Source organism: Macaca fascicularis, chromosome 2 (assembly GCF_037993035.2).
Source record: "Macaca fascicularis isolate 582-1 chromosome 2, T2T-MFA8v1.1".
NCBI lineage: Eukaryota > Metazoa > Chordata > Mammalia > Primates > Cercopithecidae > Macaca > Macaca fascicularis.
This window is the reverse complement of record NC_088376.1, coordinates 156,489,133-156,503,414: the sequence shown is the minus strand read 5'-3', so window position 1 is coordinate 156,503,414 and position 14,282 is coordinate 156,489,133. Positions and strand designations below refer to the sequence as shown.

Below are 14,282 nucleotides of genomic sequence, written 5' to 3'. Positions count from 1 at the left end.
GAAAACATGGGCTTTGGAGCAGAAAACCTCAAGTCAAATCCTGTCTGTGCCTCTCGCTTGTGTGAAGTTTGGTTGGTAACTCCCTCTAAGCCTCAGTTTTCTCTTCTGTAAAAGGGGTGAGCCATCCATTGCTCACAGGACTGTTGTGAGGGCTAAGTAAAGAAACCTCTATCCATCCCTACCCCTTCCCTTCTCTCTTTGAAGTCCGAAGCTCTATCTCCTTTAGAAGCAAAACAAGAGGTGCTGTTTCAGCACCCTTTCTAGCTCAACCACACCCACCACCTCCCATTTCATCTCTATACAGCCCTGGCTGTTGGAAAAGAAATCTCTGATGGAAACAGCTCAGGGCTGGCTCTTGGCAGCTCCCATCGGTTCTTGTCTGCCAAAGGCCCCCAGCCTGGGGTGTCTACAGCGAGGTCTTCCCATCCCACTGTACTCCCTACTGCTGCCCACACTGGCTGCCCGGTCATCAGAAAGTCCCAGGGTGGCCGGCTGTCTTCCTGCTCTGTGGGGACAGGCCTTGGTGGAGCAGGGCACCGAGGGAAACACAAGGCTTTGCTTCCCACGGTCACTGCCCAGCACCCAAAGCTCTGACCGGCCATACCCCTGTGGACCCCCTCCACCTACCTTCCCATGGAAAGAGTTGAGGTCCTTGTAGAGTCAGCCTTGGGTTTCCCAGGGACCAGGGGCAGGGAGTGCCCTTTTCCTTATGCTGGTTTAGTCGAGGTTCAGCACATGAAGGTGGAATTCGCGGCAGGCCTTTCCTTCTCCTGGGCCCAGCACAGGCTGGCGGGATGTGCTTGCTGGGTCACCTGCCTCTGCAGAGCTGACCCAGCCTCATCCACCAGTCCCTGGTCTTGGTGCTGCTGCAGAGTGGCCTGCTCCCTGTTATGGCCCTGTTTACACAGTCTGTGCTCCTCACAGTGTGGCCCTGTGACTGACACAGAGCCCAGTGCAGCTTGAGGAGCTGGTAAACTTTGACTTCGGGCTCTTTCACCTTAGGCAGCTACCTGAGTCTGCCCCCCAGGTCATTTCAGGTAGACATGCCAAACATTTCCCTTTCTTCTTAGTGCCCCTTGACATACATACCTCCCAGCTACGCACTTTGGGACCTTTCTAAGCTCCCCTTCTTAGTCCTCTGTTCCAAACTGCTTACCAGGAGACCTGGGATCTAAGTCAATAGTATTTACTCCAAAATACCAGCTTACAGGCCCCTGGTGTATTCTGCACTTGAAAAGAGGGGCCAGGACAAACTGTTCACAAAAGAAAGGCTCATCTCGTCCCACCTCACTTAAACCCGCCTGGGATGGGGAGCCCTCACCCCATTTTTGTGATGAGGAAGGGAGGCTCAGCTAGGCTGATGCATCTGAGATTGCTGGGCTGGAAGTGGCAGAGCCAGGATTCAGGGCCTGGCCTTTCTTGTCCTCAGCCAGGCGCACAGGTTTCACCCTGCAGACACCCGAAGTTCAGAATCACTGAGGCGGATGTTTATCTAAGAGCATGGAGGCTCCAGTGAGATGTGCATTCCTCTTGTTGTCTTCCTTTAGAGGAGAGAGGGGCTTCGGGGCCTTCACCACGCCCTGCTGCCCATAGCACCTCTTGGTAGCCCTGATAACACCATGCTCTGCAGATCTGCCTGTGCCGGTGCACAGTGACCCTGGTTTGTGGCAGCCCATAGACCACTTGCCTCAGAATCATGGAATAGAGTCCAGGCCGTACCCCAAGCGAGGCCCTTGGAATCTGCCATATAAACAAACTCCCAAGTGATTGCTATGAGTCCTGGAGTTTAGATCAACTGCCAAAATGAATGTATTCCAGCCAGCAAATTAATCACTTCCCTAGGAAATCCCCCCAGGGAAAGCCTCTAAATCTGTCCTGACTTCTGAACTGTCTCAAAGATATCTGTTGCTTTTTCCTCTGGTGAGGAGGCCTTCCCCCACCCTGCTTCTTCCCAGAGTTAGGGCCCAGAGAACGTTATCCTGAGCCTTGAGTCCGGAGAGCCCATGGTGGGCGACCAGCAACCCTGCAGAGAGCCTGAGCCCTTCCCGCAGGAAGGGGGGCGGTCCTCGTGGCTTGAGGCTTGGCACTGGCACTGGCTCCTCAGGCTGGCACACACCTTCCTTCTGCCTTGCTGGCATGGCAGAATGGCACGTGTGCCCAGTGACCAGATCGGGCTGTCACAGCTGGGCACACTCAGCGCAAGGGTGCAAGAGGGCCCTTGGAGCCTCCTTGTCCATTTGCTAAGCAGGCCCAGGGCAGGCGGGGCTTCTCTGGATGTTATTTAGCAGCAGCCCTGGCTGCCACTGGGCTGAGGGCCCTGGGTTGCCCTATTTGAAGATTGTTGTTTACTGCTTCTGAAAGGAGCATGGTCCTTCTGGGGTGGGGTGACTGCTGAGGGAGCTTGGGGTTTGGGAGGGAGTGGTGTCTGGAGAGTGAGATCATGCCTGCGCTATTACTGGACTCACCCACAGTTCTGAAAAGTCCCCTCACACTGTGAGCCTCATCTCTTCATCTATGTCATGACATAGTTGGACCACAGAGTCTCTAAGGCCCTTCTGGAATGGAAGCCCTACCTGCTTTCGTAGGCCCCTCTTCTTGCCCCTCCGAAGCCTAGTACAGCCTCCTCTTACGCTCGTGCTGTAGGGTCATTTGTTCCCCAAGGCTTCTCTGGTAGGCTGGGTCCTAAACCCTCATTTCCTACCATTTCCAGGAGTGAGATGAATGAATGGCTCAGGAAGCTTTTGGTGGCAAGTTAAATTTCATCTCAGTATTCTTGTATTATCCATTTGCATTGCTATAAAGGAATACTTGAGGCTGGGTAATTTATAAAGAAAAGAGGTTTATTTGGCTCATGGTTCTACAGGCTGTACAGGCCTGAAACCAGCATCTGCTCGGCTTCTGGGGAGGCCTCCGGACGCTTACAATTATGGAGGAAGGCAAAGAGGGAGCCAGTGTGTCACATGGCAAAAGACAGAGCAAGAGAGATGCCAGGCTCTTCTAAATAATCAACTCTCATTATTTGCTCATTACTGTGGGGAGGGCACCAAGCCATTCATGAGGGACCCCGACCCCCATGACCCAGACACCTCCCACCAGACCCACCTCCAACACTGGGGAGTCACATTTCAACATGAGATCTGGAGACTGAAATATCCAAACCACATCAATTCTTCATTCACACTTCATGTTTTTTAAAACTTCTATAAGGAGCGAATAAAATCATCTTTTAGAAAATTTGATGTTTCTGTTTATCTTTAACATACAAGCCAATGAAAACTGATTGCAGCATCAAAATACCCCCTTCTCCACACATACTGTCTCTCTCACACATGCATGCATTCACGCACTCTCACACTCGCTCTGCCTGTAACCAGAAAGCTTGCCCGTTCTGTGTTGGGATTCTGCACTCTTCTCCTGTCAGCGGCCTCGGTGTTGAGTATTTCCCTGGGCTCACGGTCTGAGAACCTGGATTGAGCTCACAGAAGTCAGGCCACTGGAGTACAAGCATGGAAAAGCCCCCGGTCTATGTGTAGACATATTTATTTGCTGCTGGAGAGGATATATTAGGAGTCAAAGACAAGCTCCTACCAGCAGATTCCTAAAGGAGGTTTGTGCTATAAAAGATGACTCTGGTTATCTGGGTTCTTTGAATTTCACAGAGATAGATGAATTGCCTTCCAGACTTTTCTATGATAACAGTTGTCAGGAATGCCTGGGAGTTTTACTTAAGCTAACAAATGATTACCCTTCCCATTAGCTCTACAAACAGGCCCCTAATTAGTGAATTGGCTAATGACAGCTGCCTCTGGGGTCATTAGTCCTGAGAGACAGTGCTGCAGTGTTCCGGGTACTGTGTCACTGTCATGAAGCATGTTGTCAGGCTCCACAGGACATCAGGGCTGGGGAACACTTGGAATGCACCCCACACACACACTTTTTTTTTTTTTTTCCTGAGACAGAGTCTCGCTCTGTTGCCCAGGTTGGAGTGCAGTGGTGCAATCTCGGCTCACTGCAAGCTCCGCATCCCGGGTTCACGCCATTCTCCTGTTTCAGCCTCCCGAGTAGCTGGGACTACAGGCGCCTGCCACCACACCCGGCTAATTTTTTTGTATTTTTAGTAGAGATGGGGTTTCACCATGTTAGCCAGGATGGTCTCAATCTCCTGACCTCATGATCTGCCCGCCTCGGCCTCCCAAAGTGCTGGTATTGCAGGTGTGAGCCACCATGCCCAGCCTCCCCCCACCGCCTTTTTACCTTTTGTGTCATCTCCTGGGTCATGTAAATTAACTCCTACTTCAGATGGGTATGGATTTCTAAATATGAATTAAACACGGATTTTTAAAATAAAGGAGGACTGAGGAAATGGTCACATCAATTCTGGACGAGAAGACAGTTTTTATGAAACAGTTCCACTTTAAAGGCACGTCTAGTCAGAGTTGGGAATCATTTTGGAAAGAACATCTATCTTGCCATTCGTTCCAGGGTTTACTTGTGAGCACGAATCACCTGCTGTCTCTGGCCCCCTGGGATGCTCATCCAGTGCCTTCGGAAATGTTTCTGCCCTGAATGTCAGGTAGTGGTGAGCAGGGTGGCAGGGCTGGCATGAGGCAGAGGGCTCAGTGTGTCCCAGATGTGGTGTTCCCTTTTGAGAGTCTCCCTCCCTGCAGATGAGCAGGTGTCATCTGTGTCCCTCCTGATCGCTTAGATGATCTTGAAGTGTGGACCCTCCTGGGACACGCAGCATCTCCTGACCAAGCTGAGCCCCAGAATAACTAGTCTGGAAGGCCCAGGCTTACGTGATAACCAGGTTAAATCCCAGGCTGATGTTCCATAGACAAGGACAGCATCGCATGGTTGAAGCACAGAAAAGTTCTGGGGCTGGTGAGTGCCGAGTGGGATAGCTATTGTCACAGAAAGGCGCTCGGCACTCAGGTTTTGTTACTATGTAGATTCCTGCTACATCAGCTCAAAACCATGTGCGGCTTAGTCTAAATGCCTATTTAAGCAAAGGCCAAAAGTCTGTTTGAAGATATAAAGGGAAAAACAGTGTTCATAATACAAAGCTTGAGGCTAGTCATAGATGTACAATTTCCGCACAATAAAAGTGACTAATGAAACTGCATTTAATTGTTCAAAAGTAACAGAAATGCATCTTGAGGAATTAAGAAAAATTACAAAAAGGTGATTATACAGCATAGCAAATCTCTAACATGGATTAGACAGAATTGTTTAGGAGATAAAATACCAGCATGAACATGCATTTTGAAAGAGGGAAGAACAATGCTGGGTTTAGGTAGGGAGAGCCCAGCTTCTGCTTTTGCTTGGGACTGATGTGGCAGGAAGTTGCTGGTTCATGGCCCGGGAAATCCATAAATGAAAAGACCTTGGCCGCTCCTGTGGAATGCACGTATGTACTTGACCTATGTAAAATGGATTGTACAGGGCATCCCCAAACCTAACAGGTGCCTGCATCTGGGAAGCCAGCTTGTGCTGTGAAATTCTCATAACCTTAGATCAGCCTTTCCTCTCAACCAGGTGAACCTAGGTTCACATCCTCCTGTGACTTCCTAGTCTAGATCCTGGGACAAGTGGCTCAACTGTGCTGACTCTGGTTCCTCATCTGTGTAGAGGCATGGTGATGCTGCCCTTGCAGAGTGGAGGAGAGGATAATATGAGATCATGTTCATAGAATACTAGGCCAGAGCTTGGCTCAGAAATGTTAGTCCTGGGCTGCCACGTCCTGTCAACACTGGCCACATATGGCTATTGAAGTGTGGCTCGCCCAAATTGAGACATGCTGTAAGTGCAAAATGCATATTGGATTTCAAAGACTTAGTACCAAAAAAAAAGTAAAATCTCTCCTATAATTTTTTATGTTGAAATAATATTTCTCTATATTTTGTCAAATACATTATTAAACTTAATTTTAACTGTTTCTTTTTACTTTTTTTTTTTTTTTTTTTTTGAGACAGAGTCTCACTCTGTTTCCCAGGCTGCAGTGCAGTGGCGCAATCTCAGCTCATTGCAACCTCCACCTCCCGGGTTCAAGCGATTCTCCTACCTCAGCCTCCGAAGTAGCTGGGTTTACAGGTGTGCACCACCACGCTCAGCTATTTTTTTTGTATTTTACTAGAGACAGTTTCACCATGTTGGCCAGGCTGGTCTCGAACTCCTGACCTCAAGTGATCTGAGTCACTGCACCTGGCCTCTTTTTACTTTTTAATGTGGCTACTAGAAAACTGATAATTCTATACGTGGCTTGCAGTCTTTCTGTTGGATAGCACTGTTGGTCCCTTCCCTCCTTCACCCTGGCCTACTGCCTCCCATCTTAGCATCCCACCACCTTGCGTGCAGCCTTACACTGGAGTGGTTTGTGTCCCTGAGGTATTTGCTCCAGGTCATGTGGGTAGAGAGCTGGGCAACCAGTGTTGTTCTGGCATAACACCCTTTCCTTTCTCCATTTTAAACACGAGGAAGCCATAAGTGAAATGTAGTGCCTTTGCCTAGGTCAGAAGCCAGTTAGTAGTCAAGTAGGGACCTAAATCCAAGTGTTCTGGCTTGGGTCCACTGTGATTTCCACCATGCCATACGGCCATTCATTTTATTGGCTGGAGTACAGCAGCATCTACGCTGGCATTGAGCTTCACTTCCATGCTGAGTTGGAGAGACTAAGATTCTGAGGGACCAGGAAGAAGCAGCCTGGGTGGTGAAATGTAGACAGAGATTTGGATGAGAGATGGGGAGTGAGTGTTAGGATCTGAGCCTGGTACGTCTCTCAGGATTGGTGCCTGTGTGGCTTGTCTCGGAGAAGGCTAGGGGAAGATGATGCCAGACGGTGCCGGTCTTGGCCTGTCCATGGGTTTTGGAGTCTGATGGGTGACCTGGGCCAAGTCATTCTATCTGCTTAAACCTGAGGGTCTTCATTTGTAAAATAAGTGTATTTTGTTACAGAGGTTTTATGAAGATTAAATCCCATGCCTCACAGATGCTCACTGCCTGTTCACGGGCTTTCCTGTCTGCATGGGTTTGCTCTGTGAGTCAGTGGTCCCTCATCAGAGCCTGTCCCGGAGGATGCTGGGTGGCTCTGTAGGTTTTGTATCCTCAGGCTGACAACAGCAGGCATGTATTGGTAAGAATCTGAGCAGAATAGAGGCATGTGAGCTTTAGAGGGCTGGAGGGTGTGGGGGGAGATAGTATTACAGAGCTCTTTTGGTTACTCCCGGGGGAGTGGGATTTCAATAACTGCTAGTGCCCAGGCCCAGGTGAGGATCCCAAAGTGAGGATCCTGAGAATCCTGAGGGATGCCTTTTCTCCAAGCCACATGACTAAGAAAACGGGGGATTCCCAGGCTATGCGCGGAGGACAAGCTACAAATTATCTTGCTGCGCAGACAGCCAGCAGCGAGTCACAACCCCAGGAATCCTGAGAAACAGCTCTTCTTATCCAGGTCACCGTACTCATTCTCTGATTTGTGAAAGTCCAGGCTAGGACAGAATCCATTTCCATCAGGGAAATTGGCAAGGCTCCATTAGCTTGTGACTGTTGGCCTGGGGGCAAGGAGAGGGGAGTGGGAGGATGCTTAACAAGGTGGCCACACAGGCACCATAGCCAGAGCGCCAGCTGGAGGGAACAACAGCCTGAGTTCCAGTTCCAGACCCACTGTGTGCTCATTCTGTGCCACAGGGCTAATTACAGAGCCTCTCTTCGTCTGTCTTCTCAGCTGTAAGATGGTGATACGAGAACAAGGCAATGAGCTGGGTGTTTAGATGCTGTGGAGTGTGTACGTGACGCAGTAAGCAGAGTGCCTGGCATGTAATCAGGATTCGATAAATGGTAGCTGTTCTTATTTATTATTGCTGTCGACTCTGTTAACATCCAGCATCCAGTTTAGACTCTTCCAAATTTCAATTTTTTTATGCCATCAGCCACATTAAAAGACTGATGCCAATAAGGTTTTAAAATGAAATGCCTCTCATAACAGAGAAAGTCCCAGTAACTATAAGACGTTCCTGTGCTTACTCAAGAGAACATGCTTTATCCCGGGGCCATGCCCTGGGTAATCACAGCAATTCATAGCAGGAAAGCTGGCCCTGTAGGCTCCCGCAGGACTGAGGGGGCTGTGTGGCTCCCACAGGTCCCCATGCAGGGGTCTCTGCCTACAGGCCACCAGGGCCCAGGAGGCTACCACTGCCAAGAAGCTGTTCCTACCACCGGCAGCGATCTTCGCCCCAAGCTCCCTGCATGTTGGGCTTGTCCTTCATTTTCGGTTGGCCAGAGCCTGGCTCCATTTGCTATTTGGTACTCTTTTTAATTCTTCTGTGGACAGAAAGAGAGGTGGAAGGGCACTTGTATTTATCAGACTCTTCCTGTGGTTCAGGCAAACCTTGAAGCACTTTGTGTAGGTTATCTCATTTATGACTCTGTTTTTATAGATAATTAAATTGGGAGTCAGTGAAGTCAACAGACTTGCCCAAGTCACGGAGCTAGTGAGCAGGAGAGTAAGGTTCCAGTTCAAGCCAGCCTGCCTCCAGAATCCACCACTCCAGGCTGTGGCAAAGGAACACAGCTGGGACAGGATCAAGCAGTAGGGTTTTGAGTGCCAGGGGTTTGGACTTTATTTTGATGCCTTGGGAAGCCATCAGAAGTGTCTGAGCTTTGAAATGACATGGTCAGATGTGTGGTTTAGGAAGATAACTCTAGAAGTAGTGAATTAAGTCTGTAAAGCCACAACTTTCTCATCCTATCCCTGTACAGTTGGTTATTTTTAAACCCAAGTGCAGGAAATGTTGTTTCTCTCTGATTTCATGCACATTTCAGCCTACTGTTTCAGGCTGTGTCTTTTAGCCTGTGTGTGTTTGTGTGTGTGCCTGTGTGTGCACAGGAGGACGTGGGGGAACACAGTACACCAGGAGCAAAGAAGAATGCCTTTAGATGGCGTCTGCCATGCAGCCACTGGCTTTGACAACTGTGACTTGTGACAGTGTAGAAAACAGGAATTTTATCTCTCACATACCTCAGCAGACAAGGAACAAGATGGGACGCCAAAATAAAATGACTGATTCTTTAACAAATACACCAGAATTTACACATATTCCACTCACTCCATCTGAGCAAATTGATTGGGACTTCTATTTTTGAATCTCAGAGATAAGGACATCGTTTATTCTCCCCTTCTCAGTCAACAAATATTCATTGAGTTCCTACGATATACAGGCATTCCTTCACTCTGCATTTCTTGTCCCTCAGGCCTCATCTTCTGTGATTATTAGATGATGTGCGTGTGCATATATATCATCACTGTAAAAATGGACCTTTTAAATCTCTCCTGGGACTGTGCATAGTTCTAGAAATCTACAGTATATACATTTAGTGTCCACACATTCTCTGATATGCTATTTACTGTAGCATCTTAAAATGAGGAGGGATGCAAAATATTCAGAGTATATACATATCTTCCAGGTTTTTCAAAAGGAAGAAGTTTCATCTTCTGATTTATAAAAATGATACATGAATATTATAAAATGAAATCAAACAATACAGAAAAATACAAAGTTTTAAAAAATCCAGAATCTCTCCCTGCTTCGGTTTGGTGACATCACTCCATGTTCACGGAGCACAGCCACACAGCTGCACATAAATGAGACCATGAGTTTGTGTTCAACACACGGCTCAGTGTGTGCTATTTTCCCTCATCCACATGCTGTGCACAATATTTGTATATCAGTAAATGTAGATTTAGATCTTCATTTTTAATTATCCTATTATTCTCATATATGGTTACACTGGATTTTATGTAACCAATCACTTACTGATGAATCCTTGTGTGGTTTTCTATATTTTATCAATATAATCGGCACTGTGACAGACAGCCTTATTTGTGTTTGTGTGCTTATATATTTATTCTAGAGGGAGTTTCTGGGTCAAAGGATACACACACCAAAAAAACCATATGCATACAGGTTTAAATGCTTACATTTGACCTGCTAACCCTTCAGAAGAGAAATGTGCCAATTTTCAGTCCAAAAATGCTAGAGAATGTTCCATTTTCCCAGGACTTCCCAAGAAGCACAGGATTTTCAGCAGTATTTTTTCAAAGCATCTTTACTGCTATCAAAGGAGAAAAATACCCTCACTTTTAAAACTCCTCATTTCTTCAAGTATTAAGTGAGGGTAAAAACCCTTACCTATATTATTGGCCCTTTGTTTTTCTTTTTTTATGAGTTGCTTACTTACAGCCTTTCCCAGTTTTCTCCTTGTTATTCATTTTTAACAGGTCTGTGTGTAATGGCGTTATTAATCTTTTATCATTTTTCTTGTGACTGTTTTCTAGTTAATCTTTTGTTTAACTTTTGCTTTTTGGAAGTTGATGTGGAGATAGGAACCAAATTTATTTTTGTTGCTCATTTTTCTATTTGTAATTTACATTATGTTACAAAGACCTCTCCACCCCAGTGAAGGTCTATAATCGTATGCACTCATATTATTAGGACAAGTACTTGTATGATTTTATTTTCTGCCATTAAATTGTTGTTCCAAATAACCTCCCTAGGATTTACTTAGGAGTAAGAAGCGAACAAAGTAAAGATCTGCTTTCATTTTATTTTTTCCAAACAAAGTATCCTTTGTCCCATTAGCACTGATATAAAATTTCACCTAATCTTATGTTAAATTCCTTCTTACACATTTGAGTCTATTTCTAGATTCTTTTCCAGGCCACTTCTGCATGTTTTAAACATGTTTAAGGCATATTAGGAAGCTACGGTTATTTAAAATATTAAATATCTGGCCGAGCAAGCTCTTCTGCCTTGATGATCTTTTTGCATTTTCTTTTTTGAGGTTGAATTTAGAAGTACTTTGTCAAACTTTCCCAACCCCACTCCCAGCCAGGAAAAGAAAATCTAGATAGACTCTTTTTTTGGGATAAGTGCATCCTTTTGAGTACATCCAGTCCTTTCAAATTGCTGTCATTGTTGGTCTATTTTGAAATAATTTCAAACCCATAGAAAGATTGTAGGAACAAATACCGCAAAGGATTTCTGCATCTCCTTAACCAGGATTCCCTGATTTTTTACATGTTGCAGAATTTGCTTCATCACCTTTTCTTTCTACATGAAAACATTGTCTTTTTCTGACATTCACTCCTTACCCCTAAATACTTCCATCCACCGTGGGCCTCCCAAGAATACCTCCTCCTTGGTCACCTCACGCTGCTGCCGATGAGGAAATCAGCACTGACTCAACAGGACTGTCAGCCCACAGACCACACTTCGCCTGCTACCCTAACGTTGTCATCTTTTCCTTTCTGGTCCAGGGATCTGTCACGCATCATCGGCTCCTTCATATGGAACGGTTCCTTAGTCTTTCATGTCTCTCTCCACCCTGACAGCCTTGAAGAAAGTGCGGGGCTTTCATCCTTAGGGAGAGCCCCAGCCTGGGCCCACCTGGTGTTTCCTCATAACCAGACTGAAGCCATGCATTCTTGGCAGGAAGACCCCAAAACTGGTGCTATGTTCGTCGAGGTGCATCCCTTCAGGAGGCTCAAATGGCCACCTGTCCTACCACTAGTGATGTTGACCTAGACCTGGTCACATTGGTATCTCCACGGTCTCCCTGCTGTGAAGGCCTTATTTCCCGTTTGTGTTTGGTTAGTATTTTGTGGGGGAGATACTCCAGTATTATGCCAGTATCCTGATCCTCATCTAACTTCCACCCATCAGCCTTAACTTCCATTGAGAACATTGTGATGATCTATTTCCATCATTTCTTCTACATTTATGAATTGATATTATATTAAAGGAGGAGTTTCCCCTTCTCTCTTTAGTTATGTAACTATTCATTTATTTGGTTATTAGTAAGGATTCAAGGACTCACATTTATTCATTGGGCTATAATCTATAGTTTAATTTATTTTAATATTCAAAATGCCATAGATTTTGCCCTTCAAACTGACTCTCCTTCCTTTGGCATGTCTCTTCATTCTTTACTTTCTAGCTCAAGGTGTTCCAGGCTCATCTTGTCCTTTCTCTGCCCCAGCCCTGGAGTCAGCCGTTGCTCCCAGGAGCCACATTCCTTCTGTTGGAGGATGCTGCTAGAAACCACGCTCTGGGGTCTGAGCTCCGGGTGTGTTCCCTGCTACGGAGGTGTCATTGCTTCTAGGTGCTCTCAGTGGGAAGAGCTGGGAAACACGGGTGCGTGCACACAAAGTGCATGTGTATGTAGATGTGTGTGCATGTATATCCACAGTGCATGCATGAGGACTTCCATCTGTGCGTGGTGGGGGGGTAGTATTTCACAAGTCCATAGTGATAACTTCCAGTTCTAATACGCAGAGGCTCTTTGTAAGGCTCTCTCTCTCTCCTTTTCCATGTGTAAATCTCCCTTCTCATAGAGCATGAGACTTGGCTCTTTTCTTCAACAGGGTATATATTTGCTCAATCAGTGAACTTTTGTCTCAATGTAACCAGTACTCTCAACCATGCTGGCTGCCTTTTCACCTGCCAGATCCCCTCCCGGACCTCACTGGCTGCCTCAGCTGCAAGCAGGCCACTGCCACCACCTCCTGGTGACACCCCCACTACCACCCCACTCCCTGTGACTTCTGCTGGGAGGGAAAAGGACAATTGAAGGACAGGGCTTCCATTCTTTGTTTTTTTTTAAAACAACTCAAAGTCCTTTGGTGACTTCAGGTTGATGGGAGTTAGGAAATGGGAACAGAGCGTGCCTTCACCTCTGCACGGCTGTGAGATGTGTCCACTTTCCCTCTGCCTTGTTTTGCCTCCTCGCCTGGGCTCAGGTTGTATCAGGTGTCTCACCAGACCCCAGTAGCAGGTAGCTGACCCTGTGGTTGTTCTAAGGGAAGTCAGTTCTGGTTCAAAGCCAAGGTGTGGCAGTAGAAGTTGAGGCACATTTTCTGGGTGCTTTCTATCCTGAAAACACATGGTCTACAGTCCCCCTTTTTTTCTGGGTGACATGTGAGGTATGGCGAGAGGTGAGTCCTGGAGGACCTCTTTGGCCTCCTCTGGTGTCCATGATGGGGTGGTGAGGTAGGGCTGTCATAATGAAGGAGGCCCAGTGTCTGAGAGCTCTTCTTTGCAATACTTAGGGTTTACCACAGTGTTCTGTGCAGCTCCAGTTTCTGAATGTGCTCGGGGAAGACAGTAGAGGGAGGGGAAGGGGTCATAGATGGGGGCCCAGGTCTTCTGGGAGGCCCTATAGGAATCTGTTTTTCCTTTTAGGTTATGAGTGAGCTGTCAGCTGATAAAACACTATGGCAGCTTAAAAAACTGTGAACTTCACGAAAACTAATTCAGAATGGACCATAGACCGAAATGTAAAACGCAAAACTGTGAAATTCCCAGAAGATAACATATAGGAGAAAATAGATGTCCTTGGGTTTGATGATGACTCTTAGATATAATGCCAAACAGTGCATGAAAGGAAGAATTGATAAGTTGGATCCACAGTGAGGATGGGTGAAGGAGGTAGGTTACAGAATTTTCACTCAGAATTTTCACACACCTGGCAGTAGGCGCTGAGCTGTGTTCAGGAGCAGAAGCGAGGAGAAGGTGAGAATGCAGGACATGGCATGGCCCAGACAGATGCCTGTTCAGCCAGGGGCTGGGTGCATGGTCCAGGGCTCGGCCCACCAGGTTACAAAGGCCCCAGGTCAGACTGCATACGTCCACATCCAGTGTGTCAGTCAGATCCGGCCTCTGCCCCTAGAAGCTGGAAGAAGGTGGAGCCCCAGTGACTCTTAATTATTGATGCTCTGCCTACCTCAATTTATTTATAGAATATCTGCTTCCTGCTTAGTATTCTGTGAGGACCTTAGAGCAGAGGTAATAAGCTGTGGTTCCTGGCTTCCAGGCACTTGTGTCTAGTGGGGAGACAGCGTGCCCCACATGACTGGGTGCAGTGTGCTCAGATGGTCCATGACACGGGACCCTCTCAGGTGAGCAGGCCAGGGAGACCACAGAGCAGAAGTGACTTTGGGTCAGTAACACTTCCTCCCAATGAGAGGGGACAGAGAGGCGGGGCTGGCGGCCTGTCCACATAGGACTACACAGACGCACAGCACCTGTGTGACAGTGGGAAGAGGGGCAGGTGACCTTCAGGGGAAGTTGCAGTTAGCAGACAGACATGGGGGCAGATTGGAGGCGGAGTCGAGAGTGTTCCTGAAATCTGGGGCCCCAGACGTGGGGACAGTTGATGACAATCAGGCAGGATGGAGACTTACCTTCTCAGGACTGGGGCCTAGAGGGGCCAGAATGCCTCGCTGTGGA

At 47.2% G+C, this 14,282-nt stretch overlaps 1 protein-coding gene across 17 annotated transcripts in view; it reads left to right on the top strand.

Annotated features, from left to right (window-relative positions):
- Nucleotides 1–14,282, top strand: part of CHCHD6 (coiled-coil-helix-coiled-coil-helix domain containing 6) — a 238,431-nt gene that overhangs the window by 208,627 nt on the left and 15,522 nt on the right. For 11 of the 17 annotated variants that reach the window (XM_015446310.3, XM_074033221.1, XM_074033218.1 and 8 more), the window contains one exon: nt 11,992–12,188. The exons of the other annotated variants lie outside the window; for them this stretch is intronic. In XM_015446310.3, the coding sequence (XP_015301796.2) occupies nt 11,992–12,188 (197 nt within the window). The remainder of the gene's footprint in view (nt 1–11,991; nt 12,189–14,282) is intronic. 17 annotated transcript variants of the gene reach the window in all.